Source organism: Pseudophryne corroboree, chromosome 5, assembly GCF_028390025.1.
Source record: "Pseudophryne corroboree isolate aPseCor3 chromosome 5, aPseCor3.hap2, whole genome shotgun sequence".
NCBI lineage: Eukaryota > Metazoa > Chordata > Amphibia > Anura > Myobatrachidae > Pseudophryne > Pseudophryne corroboree.
The window spans coordinates 829,733,186-829,750,784 of record NC_086448.1 but is presented as its reverse complement, the minus strand read 5'-3'; the positions used below and the strand labels follow the sequence as shown (position 1 = coordinate 829,750,784).

Here is a 17,599-nt window from a genome sequence, read left to right as displayed (position 1 = left end):
GTAAAGTGTGACTATACTTTGCTGTTACTTTTATACTTTCTCTTTATTTCAGAACCTGAGCCTGCTTTCACCAATCAAGACAAGGTGCAGAAGGACGTAGTGGCCGTTATAAGTGAGAGCGCCACCCTGAGCTGCGAGGTGTCCCAGGAGAAGTCGGAGGTGAAATGGTACAAGGACGGGAAGCTGGTCACTTCCAGCAAGAAACTGAGGGTGGAGTCTGAGGGCAAATCCCGCCGCCTGGTGGTGGAGCAGGTGGAGAAGAAAGACGCCGGAGAGTACAGCTGTGAGGTCGCCGGGCAGAAGATCAACTTCAAGGTCAACGTCAAAGGTTGGCATTATTACTGATTATTTCCCTTTGTCTTAAAGGGCAGACGACACAACTATCGAGGAGGTCCTGTGCGATACAATCCGCAGATAACTGGATGTGACCCAATGTGTTTAGATATATGAAGCAATCGTCAGTAATGCATGATGTAAATAATGGACAATTAACAGCAAATAATAAATCCTGCTCAATGTATTGGTCACTTGTTACATTGGAACATTGAAAAGCTTTAATCCCTATATTGTTCCCTTAGAACCAGAAGCCAAGTTCCAGAAATTACCTGTGCAGAAAGAACCAATCATAGTGCAGGAACACGAGGATGTTACCCTGGCGACCTCTGTCCTCCCGGAAAATGCCCAGGTGAAATGGTTCAAGGATGGAACTGAGCTGACTGCCTCCAAGAAGTACCATATGACCGTAGCAGGGGCTTCACGGACTCTCATTGTGAAAACGGCAGAGAGTAAGGACAGCGCTGTGTACACCTGCAGGACCAAAAGCGACACGCAGGACTTTAAAGTGCAGGTTAAAGGTGAGAGGGGAACCCTGTCTGTAATCTATGCTCCCTGGGCACACAGGCTGATATGTTTCATTGGGAATTTGTAAGTGAGATGTGAGAATAAAGCATCACTAAACTAAATACACCCCATCATAATTGGACCATCATATAAGTTTGTTAAACCAAACTAAATACAGTACATCCCAATATAATTGTTTCATCACATAGTTACGCTAAACAAAGCCACACACACCCCATCATAATCGCACTATCACATCATTTCTCTAAACATAACTAAATGCACCACATCATAATAAGACCATCACATCATTTTGCTAAACAAATACACCCCATCGTAACTGAGGCATCACATTACTTTGCTAAACAAAACTAGATACACCCCATCCTAATCAGACCATCTGTGACCGGATGGCACCGAAAGCCCTCACCGCCTCGTGTCCCACCCAGTCACAGAATGGAGTTTAGCTCACACGGGACCTGGCCAATTAGGGGATCCCCACTTACCGTCAGTAACTGCCTGTTACTGACTCCACCCACTGCTCAGTGGGCGGGTACTATGCTGCCACCACCAGTCTCCTCCTTACCGTGGCGTCTGGAACCACGGTTCTGCTCTGTATGCATCGACACGCTGTCTTACCACACCTGTGTGGCACGGATTGATCCCCACTGGTCACTTGACCAAGCCTCTGCACGGTAGCTGGTGGGAGGCGGAGCTTGGAGCTGCTGGGTGTTACCCAAAACAGACGGAAAACAGAGCTATGTTTTTGTCTCCTGTCTTTCACACAGTAGCGGATCTTGCCACGGGCAAGCAGGACTTTTGCTGGCGCCGCACCATGGCAAGATCCGCCACTGCTGTGCCTACGCGTCTAGTTTCCCTTTGTGGAGAGGACCTTTGCTGTGCGGTGCGCGATGACGTCATCGCGCACCGCACAGCAAAGGTCCTCTCCACGAAGGGAACTAGATGCTACGCATCTAGTTTCTCTTCGTGGAGAGGACCTTTTGCTGTGCGGTACGCGATGACGTCATAGTGCACCGCTCAGCATTTAAACGGCGCTACTATTGTACAGGAGGCGTAACTGACCACGCCCCCTGTATTAAGCCACACCCCCATTCCATGCTCGGGGCGCAGAGAGGGCTCGAACCGGCCCTGCTTTCACATCTCTATGTAAAACCAGCATGGCTGATCACACAATAGGAGATTCTGAAAAGACAGCAAACAAATCCTTTCACCTGCATGTGTCTATAACGGTTACACAGAGACGCATCTCAGTCTCAAAGAAATGGCTTGTCCACAGACCCCTTTCCAGGTGCCAGGGTCATCAACATCTCAATTCCTCGGTGAGAAGGTTCCAAGCCATTTGTCCTGAAAAGTCGATGCATTTTAAAACCAAACCAGCTTACACATTTCTCCTAAGTGCTGGCATCTGCTGCATTGTAAATGTGCAATCCTACAACTGTGCCTAGAGCATTAAAGATAACATGGTGACAACACAGTATCAGGGGCGGATTGGGATGGAAAACCAGCCCGGGAAATTTTTGTTGGAGTGGCCCGATATGGGCAGCACAAGCGGTATAACATACCATGTAGCCATGGCAGCATCACTGGATGGCAGAGTTGCTGTACTGCAGAGATGGAATAACAGAATGAATGGGGACAATGCAGTGTACTGAGTGTAGCGGACTGCCTGTCATGTGGGGCAACAGACAAAACAGGCTCCACAGATATGTCAGCCTACCAGGAATCTTCCTGGTGCTCCCTATGGCCAATCCGCCCCTGCACAGTATTGAACATGCATTTACGTCCAGCGCCAATTCGTACATTTAAAAATGGCGTCGAGCACGGAAGGTTGTCCCCTTCAGTGCTGTGGCGGCTATTAACCATGTGGCCGACGGGGTCTCTGGCCAAACCATCACATAATTTTGCTAAACAAAACAATACATCCCATCACATTTGGATCATCACGTCATTTTGCTAAGCAAAAGTACAATAGATACACCCCATCATAATCACACCATCACATAATTTCTGTAAACAAAACTAGAATCACTTCATCAGAATCGGACTGTCATATCATTTTTCTAAACAAATCTAGATTCACCCAATCGGAATCACACCATCACATAATTTCTGTAAACAAAACTAGATACACCCCATCATAATCAAACCATCACCAGACTTGAGACCTGGAACATGGATAATGTCTATATGGGATGCTGGGGCAGTACCAGACAATCTGGTTACATACAGCCAGGAATGACGACCACTTCACTCTATATACCCTAGCGAGATTTAGACAATGTCTGCTCTATAGGGAGATCCCCCCATCCCTAGACAATGTCTGCTCTATAGGGAGATCCCCCTATCCCTAGACAATGTCCAATGTCTGCTCTGTAGGGAGATCCCCCCCATCCCTAGACAATGTCTGCTCTATAGGGAGATCCCCCCATCCCTAGACAATGTCTGCTCTATAGGGAGATCCCCCCATCCCTAGACAATGTCTGCTCTATAGGGAGATTCCCCCATCTCTAGACAATGTCTGCTCTATAGGGAGATCCCCCCATCCCTAGACAATGTCTGCTCTATAGGGAGATTCCCCCATCCCTAGACAATGTCTGCTCTATAGGGAGATCCCCCCATCCCTAGACAATGTCTGCTCTATAGGGAGATCCCCCCCATCCCTAGACAATGTCTGCTCTATAGGGAGATCCCCCCATCCCTAGACAATGTCTGCTCTATAGGGAGATTCCCCCATCCCTAGACAATGTCTGCTCTATAGGGAGATCCCCCCATCCCTAGACAATGTCTGCTCTATAGGGAGATCCCCCCCATCCCTAGACAATGTCTGCTCTATAGGGAGATCCTCCCATCCCTAGACAATGTCTGCACTATAGGGAGATCCCCCCATCCCTAGACAATGTCTGCTCTATAGGGAGATCCCCTCATCCCTAGACAATGTCTGCTCTATAGGGAGATCCCCCCATCCCTAGACAATGTCTGCTCTATATGGAGATCCCTCTATCCCTAGACAATGTCTGCTCTATAGGGAGATCCCCCTATCCCTAGACAATGTCCAATGTCTGCTCTGTAGGGAGATCCCCCCATCCCTAGACCATGTCTGCTCTATAGGGAGATCCCCCAATCCGTAGACAATGTCTGCTTTATATGGAGATCCCTCCATCCCTAGACAATGTCTGCTCTATAGGGAGATCCCCCTATCCCTAGACAATGTCTGCTCTATAGGGAGATCCCCCCATCCCTAGACAATGTCTGCTCTATAGGGAGATCCCCCCATCCCTAGACAATGTCTGCTCTATAGGGAGATCCCCCAATCCCTAGACAATGTCTGCTCTATATGGAGATCCCTCCATCCCTAGACAATGTCTGCTCTATAGGGAGATCCCCCTATCCCTAGACAATGTCTGCTCTATAGGGAGATCCCCCCATCCCTAGACAATGTCTGCTCTATAGGGAGATCCCCCCATCCCTAGACAATGTCTGCTCTATAGGGAGATCCCCCCATCCCTAGACAATGTCTGCTCTATAGGGAGATCCCCCTATCCCTATACAATGTCTGCTCTATAGGGAGATCCCCCCATCCCTAGACAATGTCTGCACTATAGGGAGATCCCCCCATCCCTAGACAATGTTTGCTCTATAGGGAGATCCCCCAATCCCTAGACAATGTCTGCTCTATATAGAGATCCCTCCATCCCTAGACAATATCTGCTCTATAGGGAGATCCCCCTATCCCTAGACAATGTCTGCTCTATAGGGAGATCCCCCTATCCCTAGCCAATGTCTGCTCTATAGGGAGATCCCCCCATCCCTAGACAATGTCTGCTCTGTAGGGAGATCCCCCCATCCCTAGACAATGTCTGCTCTATAGAGAGATCCCCCCATCCCTAGACAATGTCTGCTCTATAGGGAGATCCCCCCATCCCTAGACAATGTCTGCACTATAGGGAGATCCCCCCATCCCTAGACAATGTCTGCACTATAGGGAGATCCCTCCATCCCTAGACAATGTCTGCACTATAGGGAGATCCCCCCATCCCTAGACAATGTCTGCACTATAGGGAGATCCCCCCATCCCTAGACAATGTTTGCTCTATAGGGAGATCCCCCAATCCCTAGACAATGTCTGCTCTATATAGAGATCCCTCCATCCCTAGACAATATCTGCTCTATAGGGAGATCCCCCTATCCCTAGACAATGTCTGCTCTATAGGGAGATCCCCCTATCCCTAGCCAATGTCTGCTCTATAGGGAGATCCCCCCATCCCTAGACAATGTCTGCTCTGTAGGGAGATCCCCCCATCCCTAGACAATGTCTGCTCTATAGAGAGATCCCCCCATCCCTAGACAATGTCTGCTCTATAGGGAGATCCCCCTATCCCTAGACAATGTCTGCTCTGTAGGGAGATCCCCCATCCCATATACATACACGTGCTCCTTCAGTGGGAGCCTGTCCCTCTGCAAACCCAACATCTCCACCTTTGACAGCCACAAGAGCTGGGAAATGCCAACTGGAGGTGAACGATGAGGTAATTCTGAGTTGACTGCAACTCTTTGCAGCGCTGCGATCAGGTTAAATCTCAGCAAAACTGTGCATGCGTAGCACCGCAATGCGCAGGCGCATCGTACAGGTACAAAGCGGATCGTTGCTGAGCGATGGATTTAACGAAGAATCCATTCGCACAGCCGTTCGCAAGGAGATTGACAGGAAGAAGGTGTTTGTGGGTGTCAACTCACCGTTTTCTGTGAGTGTTTGGAAAAACGCAGGCGTGTCCGGGCGTTTGCAGGGTGGGTGTCTGACGTCAATTCCTGGACCGGACAGGCTGATGTGATCGCAGCGGCTGAGTAAGTCCTGGGCTACTCAGAAACTGCAAAAAACTTTTTTGTGCCGCCGGCTGCACATGCGATCGCACACTTGCAAAGTGAAAACACACTCCCCCATAGGCGGCGACAATCTGATCGCAGCGCTGCAAAAGGTTGCTAGTGAGCGATCACCTCAGAATGACCCCCACTGTGTGGGATATTGTAACTCAGGCTCAGTATGTATTTGGTAAATGGTTACTTGCAGCAGGTCCGGTTGTGTCTTATTCCTGGAGTTTTCTCTCCATCAGAAATCCCGGTGACGTTTGTGAAGAAGATGGAGGCGGTGACGGGGGAGACCGGTTCTTCCGTCACACTGACCTGTGAGCTTGGCCAGTCAAAGGGCGACGTGATCTGGAAGAGGAGCGGTGAGGAGATCAAACCTGGCAAACGCTTCCAGATCCGGTCTGATGGGGGCAGGCGAAGCCTCACCATCTCCCAGCTGAAGGCGGAGGATGGCGGGCAGTATTCCTGCGAGTCCCGGAATGACAAAACCATTGCGCAGCTGACTACCAAAGGTATTTGTGCTTGTTGGACTGTTTCATGAACTAATGTACTGCGTGTTGTACTTGTGTTACAAAGAGTGTGTATACAAATCACAGCTTTATAATATTCAAGTTATGATGATATTGGGGTCATTCCGAGTTGTTCGCTCGTTGCCGATTTTCGCAACGGAGCGATTAAGGCGAAAATACGCATGGTGCAGAGAGCGCATGCGCTAAGTATTTTAGCACAAGAATTAGTAGATTTACTCACGTCCGAACTAAGAATTTTCATCGTTGAAGTGATCGTAGTGTGATTGACAGGAAGTGGGTGATTCTGGGCGGAAAACTGACCGTTTTCTGGGAGTGTGCGGAAAAATGCAGGCGTGCCAGGATAAAACGCCGGAGTGTCTGGAGAAACGGGGGAGTGGCTGGCCGAACGCTGGGAGTGTTTGTGGCGTCAAACCAGGAACGAAACTGACTGAACTGATCGCAGTGTAGGAGTAAGTCTGGAGCTACTCAGAAACTGCTAAGAAATTTCTATTCGCAATTCTGCTAATCTTTCGGTCGCACTTCTGCTAAGCTAAGATTCACTCCCAGAGGGCGGCGGCCTAGCGTGTGCAATGCTGCTAAAAGCAGCTAGCGAGCGAACAACTCGGAATGACCCCATTGATGTAATGATTCACTATCGCCATACACACTCCCATTACTGGTGCATTATACGGAATAGAATACAGCAGATAATAGTGATATTAGTATTACAAGATGACTCGAAGTCGCTGGATCTGCAGCCTCTCAGAACGCACAGTTCCATGATTTCAAATGAGTTTCTTGGGGCGCAATTCTGCAGAGAAGTTTGTGTGTGGGGCAATTGGTCACCCCCCCCCCCCCCCCGCATGTTACAGTCCCTACAGACATGTGTTTTATAATCTTGAATGAACTTAAAAACAAAGGTAAACAGTGTGCGAAGTCCGGGGGAGTCACTGCCTGGGGCGGAGTGTCTAAGGAGGTCATTCAGATCTGATCGCTGGGCTGCGTTTTTTGCAGTCCTGCGATCACACAGTCGCCGCCTACAGGGGGACTGTATTTTCACTGTGCAAGTGTGCGATCTCATGTGTTGCTGAGCTGCTATAAATCAGTTTGTACAGTGTGTGCGCAGCCCAGGATTTACTCTTCCAGTGCGATTGAATCCTGTTGATCGTGGCCGGTGCTGACATCAGACACCCTCCCTGAAAACGCTCGAGTCTGCCTGCGTTTTTCTGGACACTCCCTGAAAACGGTCAGTTGCCACCCACGAACGGCTTTTTTCTCTCAATCACCTTGGAAACGCCCGTGCGAATGGATCCTTCGCACCATCCCGTTGCTGACCGCCGATGCCCGTTGTAGCTGTCCGATGCGCCTGCGCATTATGGTGCATACACAGTTCAGATCTCATTACCCGCTGTGTGAAAACGCACAGCAGCAATCAGATCTGAATGACCCCCTAAGTTGCCCCGTAGGGTGCAAAAATGGTCGGTGTATGAGGACACATCTGTAATTATGCAGCCAGTTCATAATACAAAATATGGACATTTATAATTTTATATGCATGTATGTAGACAGTAAATCTGTGTAAATGGCTCATGACTTGTGGCTGGATGCGTGCCCCAGAGCCGGGCCTAACCAATATGATGCCCTAGGCAATTGCCTAGTTTGCCTTTACCTATGGCTGGCTCTGGCGTGCCCTCATACATGTACCTATTGGACGGTCAGCTAGCCATGTGTTTCCACTCAATGACCATCTAGTTAAATTAATTTCTGTTGTCCCAGCCCCCAGGGTGGTGAAGTTCACAGCAGAGCTGAACAATGTGGTGGTAGAGGAAGGAGCGGAGGCCACATTTAAATGCACCGTGTCCCCGGAGGACGCCGAGGTAGCCTGGTACAGAAACGGCGCCATGATTGAAAAGAGCAATAAATTCACATTCAGCAAGAAGGGAACCGTCCACAGCCTGACTATCAGCCACCTGACCATGCAAGACGCGGCTGAGATCACCGCACAGGCCGAAGGGGTGAAGACAACCGGCAGCCTGAAGGTCCGAGGTAAGGTCCAATACACGCACCAAGGAGGTAATAAGTACAGTCATTTCGTGTTACCAACCTAACATCTGTCCGTGTGTAGGAGACAGAGGTGAGTGCACAAAGGCAACTCGTCTTCAGTAGTGACCACCCTCGCTTACTGAGGGACAGCGCTAGGGGTGGCTGGGTTACCTATCTCACTCCACCGTTGCCCCTCTCTCTCTTTCTTTTTCTTTTAGAGGCACCAGTGGTATTTAAGAAGAAGTTGGAAGCAGTCACGGTGGAAGAGAGACAGGCCGCCCATCTGGAAGCCGAGCTGTCCAAAGCCTCCAAGGAAGTGAAGTGGATGAAGAACGGCATCATCCTACAGTCCGGCGACAACATCGAGATTAAATCTGAGGGAACGAAGCAGGTTCTCATTGTGAAGAACGCCGCGTTCACCGACCGTGGCCTGTACGCCTGCGAGACGCTGGATGACAAGACTCAGGCCAAGCTCACTGTGGAGAGTAGGTCCCCAGTTTGGTTCCTTTCTCAAATACATTTGGTCTTCTTTATAAAATGCGCTGAGGCATGAGGCTCATTCCAGTGAGGTAAAATGTATTTATGTTCATATCACTTACTTATGAGAACTAGAAAATAAGTGGGAAAAGCAGGAACAGACCACAGTTTATCAGGGACAGGGAACTTGGAAGATACTCAAAGTCTTCTCTACAGCACCAAGTGATAGATGTAATATTGTTTCATCAGCAGTGTTGTAGCATAGGATTGAACTACCTATAGCTCTCCTCCCGTGCTGGAACTTGTAGTTCCTCCGCAACTGCAGAAGTATGTATTTATTAAGGAAAGGATGGACATACAGGGAAATCCAGACTGTCTTCTGAAACTGACATGATACAGTTCAGCCTAAACATCACAAGTAGATTCAATAGGTCAGAGACAGGTTTAAGTGAATTGTGCAGAATTTTTATTTTCATTCTCTCCTTGCGCAGCACGGCAGGTGAAGCTCGTCAAAGGCCTACGGGACGTCCAGGTGCGCGAGAAGGACTCGGCCACCTTTGACCTAGAGCTCTCTCATGAAGACGTCGAGGGATCATGGACGAAAGATGGTCTGAAATTGAAGCCCTCAGACTCCTGCAAAATGACGGCTAAGGGCAAAAAACATGGACTCGTGCTCTCGTCTGTGAAGCAGGAGGACACGGGAGCCATTGCCTTTAAATCAGAAGGCGTACAGACTTCTGCCAAGCTCACTGTCCTAGGTAAAGGCTGTCAGATAGATAATAAATATATTAATCAATACATTCTGCTGTTTCTACAGTTATAGGGGGTGTTGTATCAAGTCTTGGAGAGAGATCAGCAACCAATAAGCATCTGTCTTTTCAAAGACTGTGCTAGATAAACGACAGAAGCTGATTGGTTGCTTTGTGCAACTTTTCCACTTTATCTTGCTGTATCTTCCCCTAGTTCTCCACACTTTGGTCTGAGGATCTTTCCTCCCTGAAAGCTGAATCTGACAATAGGGTTCAGATCTCCCTTAGAACACGTGTGTGAGTTGAGCATATAGCACGGATCCCCAATTTGGGATACGGGATGGACATTGACAGAAATATGGCAGGGCATTGTGAGCAACCTTCTTAGTTATGTTATGAGTAAATATATAAGAACATGACAGCAAAGCCTTTACATGTATCCTGCTTTGCAATATTACAAAATACATTTTGGGGGGTTATCTCCAGGTTAAGCCCAGTTAGATCATGTTCATCTGCTTAATTTATGATTTTATGCCTTCAGAACCGCCAGTAAAAATCAGCCACCCTCTTAAAGACACCACAGCCTCAGAGAAGGAGAAGGTGACATTTGAATGTGAGGTGTCAAGGCCTAACGCGGAGGTGAAATGGTTAAAGGTATGTGCCATTATTTGTATCAACATTTAGTTTTGAAAGACCATTCTCTCTTTTAATCACCACAATGTAGATTACTCGTCCAGGGGTGCCGACAGCTGCTGGGCCCCGATATAGGGTGGAGGGCGTGGCCAATGCGGGGGAGGTGTGGCCAGACCCCTCCTTAGAGATTTTTTAAAATGGTATCAAGTGTGGCCACTAAGTTGCCACATGCGCTGGACATGGGAGGCGCAGATGCTGTATCCGGCGGGCAGAGGACAGCGGGCAGAGGGGATCGCCACCCCATGCAGAGACAGAGAGGACAGGCTACTGCTGCAACTGCCTCTGTCCCCAGCCCAGCACACAGCAGCAAGTGCAGGGGGGGGGGGAGGCTGCTGCAGTCAGTTATCTCTCTCCTTTTCCAAAGTGCGGCTGTATGCAACAGAGCAGGGGAGGGGGTAGCGGGATGTGGGAATTCCCCCCAGCGCCCCTCCAACAGGCCCGGACCCGGGTAAAGCGTACCCGCTCCCCCCCCCTCTTGATGCCACTGTACTCGTCAATGATCATATCTTTAATAGTATCTCATGGGTTTTTATGGGTTGCATGCTAGATCTGTGAAGCCTATAGGAAGACTAAGACCACCCCCATCCAATGGCTACAACTCTTACACAGGACATTATCCAATGGGCGCACCTCTTATACAGGATATTATCCAATGGCCGTACCTCTTACACAAGACATTATCCAATGGCCGCACCTCTTACACAGGACATTATCCAATGGCCGTACCACTTACACAGGACATTATCCAATGGCCACACCTCTTACACAGGACATTATCCAATTGCCGCACATCATATACAGGACATTATCCAATGGCCGCACATCTTATACAGGACATTGGTGGTCATTCCGAGTTGTTCGCTCGCTAGCTGCTTTTAGCAGCATTGCACACGCTAGGCCGCCGCCCTCTGGGAGTGTATCTTAGCTTAGCAGAATAGCGAACAAAAGATTAGCAAAACTGCTACTAAATAATTTCCTGCAGTTTCTGAGTAGCTCCAGACCTACTCCTAGACTGCGATCACCTCAGTCCGTTTAGTTCCTGGTTTGACATCACAAACACGCCCTGCGTTCGGCCAGCCACTCCCCCGTTTCCCCAGCCACTCCTGCGTTTTTCCCTGGCACGCCTGCGTTTTTTAGCACACTCCCGGAAAACGCTCAGTTACCTCCCAAAAACGCCCCTTTCCTGTCAATCACTCACCGATCAGCAGTGTGACTGAAAAGCGCCGCACGAACAACAGCAAAACTGCTAAGTTTTTAGTTAAATAACTAAGCGCATGCGCGCTGCGTACCATGCACATGCGCATTTAGCAGCAAATCGCAGCATAGTGAAAATTGGCAACAAGCGAACAACTCGGAATGACCACCATTATCCAATGGCCGCACCTCTTACACAGGACATTATCCAATGGCCGCACATCTTATACAGGATATTATCCAATGGCCGCACCTCTTACACAGGACATTATCCAATGGCTGCACATCTTATACAGGACATTATCCAATGGCCGTACCTCTTATACAGGACATTATCCAATGGCCGTACCTCTTACACAAGACATTATCCAATGGCCGCACATCTTATACAGGATATTATCCAATGGCCATACCTCTTACACAAGACATTATCCAATGGCCGTACCTCTTACACAAGACATTATCCAATGGGCGCACCTCTTATACAGGATATTACCCAGTTGTGCCGAGAGAGGAAGGGAGAGGGTACAAATTACCTGGGCCCATGTCTCATAGAGGGCCCCAGGTCAACACCTACTGTGTTTAGGCCATGGCCCCTGAAAAGTACCTGGGCCTAGCCAGGCTCTCTACTGCCCTGGCTGGGAGGCATGCCATGCTCCTGTGAGTGGGTGTATCACATGGTAGACACCCCTCCAAAGAGGTGTGGCCATGGCCCCAGCATGATGTAGTCACACCCCCTACAGTGAGGGGGAGGGGGGTGAGAAGGCCCAGAAAGTTGTTGTACCGGGGTCCAGGATTTCTCTTGGCAGCCCTGGCCGCACCTCTTACACAGGACATTATACAATGGCCGCACCTCTTATCTTGGATATTATCCAATGGTTATGGCTAAAACCAAGTTGGGGAAAGGACCTTTGACATCACCAGGGAAAGGAGCAAGGCCCAAACAGGGTAACTAAAATGTACACTCGCCACGCTTTGGGCTCGGTGGCTCACTCCACTTCGGTCGCCAACAGGTTACTAAAGGGAGTAGTTGGTGGCGTGGAAAGTGAAACTACTATCCCGCCGGCCTAGCTCCTCCCCCTGACATCAGAGGTCCTTTATCCCAATTGGTTCTTGCATCTACCATTATCCAATGGCTGTACCTCTTACACAGGACATTATTCAATGGCCGCACCTCTTACACAGGATATTATCCAATGGCCGCACCTCTTACACATGATATTATCCAATGGCCGCACCTCTTACACAGGATATTATCCAACGGCCGCACCTCTTACACAGGATATTATCCAGTGGCAGCACCTCTTACACAGGATATTATCCAATAGCCGCACCTTTTACAGGGGACATTATTTAATGGCCGCACCTCTTACAAAGGACTTTATCCAATGGCTTCACCTCTTACACAGGACATTATCCAATGGCGGGACCTCTTACACAGGAAATTATCCAATGGCCGCACTGCTTACACAGTACATTATCCAATGGCTGCACCTTTTATAAAGGATATTATCCAATGGCTTTACCGCTTACACAGAACACTATCCAATGACTGCACCACTTACACAGGACATTATCCAATAGCTGCAACACTTACTCAGGACATTATCCAATGACTGCACCACTTACACAGGACATTATCCAATAGCTGCAGCACTACTGAGGACATTATCCAATGGCTGCACCTCTTACACAGGATATTATTACCCAATGGCAGCACCATTTACTCAGGCCATTATTTTTTATTGAGTTTCACCAGACCTGTCACAGAGCAGAATTGTGTCACAGCCCTACACTATTCATCCACATCTCAGACAACCTGCCATTTATTTATGTACTCAAATTTCCACGTTATTCTCTGCTTATGATGAGAAAAAAGGCTTGCCGTACGTCCTGTGTAGGAAAGCCGCCCCCTGCCGCCCGTATGCACCATAGTTACAGCACTGTGCAAGTTTTCATCTGTATTATTAGTATATCAGAAAATATGCTTCTATGTTCAAATGTCAGAACAGGGAGAGATTGTGCGACAAATTTAACTGTGACTAATACGGGAAAAACTTCATATCATACCATGGAGGGTTAACAGCAAGATTCTGGAAGACAGTACACAATGACAATAAGGAGAAACCTCAACCGTGACAGCTCAAGACACAGCGCCACCTGCTGTTCCTCCAGGGGACCTTCTTAAGAAATGCACATCTTGTAGCTGTTGCTATACTCCAGCAATTCATTATCCCTCATTATCTATGTAGAAATAAAAGTTTTTCAACATTGACTCTTCTCTTTTGAGCATTTGATTGTCGCTGCCATAAGATTTCATGTCAGTTGCTCTTTCTCATCCAGGCCAGAACCATTTCTGACAATGCTGCGGTGGTAGCCCCTATATATTTTCACTTCAGAATTGGGTCACACGGATTTCACTGTCCTGAAAATAAATACTGTGTGCATGATTCTGAATCAAGCACGCAGTATTTATTTTCAGGACAGTGAGAGTTGCTGCGTTGCACGCTATGCCGATATTCACGCAAACCGCGACTGTGTCCGACTCGCCATCAGGCTCTGTAGGGGTTCACAGACATAAAGCTATAAAATGCCCAGAAACATATTAATATATTCTGTCATTTCAGGACGGATTGGAGTTGCGACCAAGCAAAAAAATCACCATTATTTCCCAAGGTAAAAAGCGAAACCTCACAATCCACAAGTGTGAATTCGGTGACAAAGGGACATATGTCTGCGACGCCGGAGATGACAAGAGTTCCGCCGTCCTGACCGTGCAAGGTGAGTGTGCGAGGACTCAGACGAGGCCTTTGCATGAGCTTCACCTCTCATCGCGTCAGTGCTTCCGTTGACCTCATCCGCCATGACATCACTAACCTGTCTTTTGTTGATCAATAAGTGTTTGGTCATTTTTGTGTGGTTTTCTGTTGAATAACAAATAATAGCGAGTCACTGATACAAACAAACAATACTTAAAAAGATTTGAGAAATAACCATTCTAATTGTGATGCAGCGGTAGTAATACCATTCTGATACATTAATAAGCAGTAATTATACTGTGTCCTGCTATAATACTTCCTACAGCAAAACCCAGCTTCTGGATTACAAGGCATGAGTGATTAAAGTCTTGGATTATGGGGGTCATTCCGAGTTGTTCGCTCGTTATTTTTTTCTCGCAACGGAGCGATTAGTCGCTAATGCGCATGCGCAATGTCCGCAGTGCGACTGCGCCAAGTAAATTTGCTATGCAGTTAGGTTTTTTACTCACGGCATTACAAGGTTTTTTCTTCGTTCTGGTGATCGTAATGTGATTGACAGGAAGTGGGTGTTTCTGGGCGGAAACTGGCCGTTTTATGGGTGTGTGCGAAAAAACGCTACCGTTTCAGGGAAAAACGCGGGAGTGGCTGGAGAAACGGAGGAGTGTGTGGCCGAACGCTGGGTGTGTTTGTGACGTCAAACCAGGAACGACAAGCACTGAACTGATCGCAGATGCCGAGTAAGTCTGGAGCTACTCAGAAACTGCTAAGAAGTGTCTATTCGCAATTCTGCTAATCTTTCGTTCGCAATTTTGATAAGCTAAGATTCACTCCCAGTAGGCGGCGGCTTAGCGTGTGCAAAGCTGCTAAAAGCAGCTTGCGAGCGAACAACTCGGAATGACCCCCTATATCCCTTTACATGCCTGAGCTTCCCAATGACTTACATGACATAGTGAAATATTATCTACTGTATACGCTCCAGTAAAACACTGACCCAGTAGGACAATTGATTGCTGCAAAAATGGCAAAAAGGCCTTTACACAGCAATATCTTTTGAACAGAGCAGGAATGGGAGTACCCATGTTGTACTCAGCCTGCATAGCTCTATAAAGAAATAATGGGATCCATTTACTAACGAATTTTAGCTATTTAAAACTCATTGTGTATGATACTGTAAATGGTGCTCCAGCCAATCAACTCCTGTCATGTGTTGGAAAAATGACAGTTGGGAGCTGATTGGCTGGAGCACCACTTATTTATTTATTTATTAACAGTTTCTTATATAGCGCAGCAAATTCCGTTGCGCTTTACAATTGGAAATAACAATGAGATAGCAAAACTGGGTAATAACAAACAGACATAGAGGTAGGAGGGCCCTGCTCGCAAGCTTACAATCTATGGGAAAATAAGCATTGATATACACAAGGATAGGTGCTATATATTGCATAGTTGTCCACCAGATTGCAAAGGTTCTTGGTGGGCAGTATGATATGCCCCCACACAGCAATGATCTTATCGTACACAATGAGTTTTAAACAGCTAAAACGCATTGATAAATGGGCCCCGTTGTTTTTATAATCATTTTCTTTCCTTTGGGTATCACATAGGCAGAACTGATCTATACTGTTCTGCAAAATATTTGCGCATTCTTCCCAGGAGCTACACTATTATAGCCGTAACACCAGTGACTATTGCGTTCCCCACTTTAATGATTTAACGAGTATACTGTGCAAAACTGCGTGCCGCAGAATAGCGCAGGAAAAGAGGAATATTTATATTGTATTGCTGGCACTTTGCATCTTTGAAAAAATAAGTTTACATTACATTTTGCTGCAATTTATGCCTCTGGCATCACACATATTGGGTTAACGTTGGAGCTTTCTATGCCATTAATTAAAACTGCGTCACTTTAGCCCAAATGTGACGGTTTAAACCTTAAAAAAAAAAATGTGTTCATAAATCAGTGTGTTGTGTTGTCCTTTGTGCTGTCTCATTCACCCATCATACTGCTCCATCCGCATCATAGCCCGGGACATCCAGTTCATTAAGCCATTAGTAGATGTGGAAGTGATGGAAAAGGAAACGGCTTCATTCATCTGTCAGATTTCTCACGATGATGTCGAAACGCAATGGTACAAAAATGGCGTAAAACTGAGGGCGGGAGAAAATGTTAAGATACGCCAGGAAGGTGAGTGCTGGCGCTATAGGGGCAACTAAACTCAGACGCTTACTGTGTTTAATTCTGCCTGGCACAGGAGGGGTGTATATATGGTGGGCATGGTTATATGTTATTTCCCTGCAGAATAGGCGCAAACTGAAGGCCTTATGCCTGCCGCCTCTATGTCAGCTCTGTGACACTTTAAAAAAAATATTTTTGCACTTGACCAAAGGCACTATGATCTCATCACTATATTATACCCCGTCCTAATGATGTCATTGGTGTCACACATACAGTATATCCTGCCATTACAGCATTATCACCTTAATGAGGTGGATAAGAGAGCAATGGGAGGTGATAAAGGAATTCTGGGGAATAGAAAGCAAATCATGGAACTGTACTTAACATTCTCGGCAAGCTGACTTATTGGCACCATGAGTGAAGTCATGTCTCAAGAATGTTTTTTATCCATTACTTAATATTAAGCCTTATTTCTAAGTGTAGTGCCCACAGCAGATCTTCTAATCCATCAGGTTACCCATGTTAAAATAATGTGCGTGGTAACTCGCTCCTACTGTAACTGAGTTTCATGTGTATGATGCTTCATTACAGTATGATATTGTGTACAAATTGTGTAATGTGACTGTGGCAGTTACTACTAACACTGTCACACCGCATCTCATGACACACATGGCGCATCCCACTGCCTCATCCTAGCGTAAACCTGGTGCATGTATTGTTTTTTCCAGGCGTAAACCTGGCGCTATTTCACTGTTGCAGAGCTGGTCGCATCTTAAGACCCTCATCTCAGCAAACACGTAATTGCGTCTTTTGCACTCGCATACTTTATATGTAGAATGCGTCTAACGATACTTGAGCTCCACTGTGTTCTAATATTTCATTATAGGAAGGACGTATTCACTGATCTTCAAAAGCGTCCAGCCTGAAGATGCCGGAGACATTAAATTTGTGGCTGAAAGTGCAGAATCAGAAGCAAGTCTGCGCATCAAAGGTAAATAGGCCCCTATATGCTGAGACCCCCTACTGCCTGCTGGGTGATCACAAATAGTAATAATAATAAAGTGATCAGATTATCAAATTAATCAGATTACAGCCTCTCCAATTTACCTGTATGAGCCAGGCTTACACCTATATGACCTTGGTTAATCTACAAAGGGGTAGTTCCGCAACAGGTTTGTTTGTACAGGTATTGACCAATGTCAGGTCTTTATCTGTGACCGACTTAGGAGTAATTATGTGCACTATGAGTGCTGATCACTTGTCGGTGGTGCTCCC

At 47.2% G+C, this 17,599-nt stretch overlaps 1 protein-coding gene across 3 annotated transcripts in view; it reads left to right on the top strand.

Moving 5' to 3' along the window:
- The window catches only part of OBSCN (obscurin, cytoskeletal calmodulin and titin-interacting RhoGEF), a 370,748-nt gene that overhangs the window by 155,457 nt on the left and 197,692 nt on the right, over nt 1-17,599 (top strand). For all 3 annotated transcript variants that reach the window (XM_063924540.1, XM_063924539.1, XM_063924541.1), the window contains exons 22-31: nt 53-328; nt 579-854; nt 5,970-6,236; nt 8,010-8,279; nt 8,495-8,761; nt 9,245-9,511; nt 10,044-10,156; nt 14,017-14,170; nt 16,172-16,333; nt 17,211-17,315. In XM_063924540.1, coding sequence (XP_063780610.1) covers nt 53-328; nt 579-854; nt 5,970-6,236; nt 8,010-8,279; nt 8,495-8,761; nt 9,245-9,511; nt 10,044-10,156; nt 14,017-14,170; nt 16,172-16,333; nt 17,211-17,315 — 2,157 coding nt within the window. The remainder of the gene's footprint in view (nt 1-52; nt 329-578; nt 855-5,969; nt 6,237-8,009; nt 8,280-8,494; nt 8,762-9,244; nt 9,512-10,043; nt 10,157-14,016; nt 14,171-16,171; nt 16,334-17,210; nt 17,316-17,599) is intronic.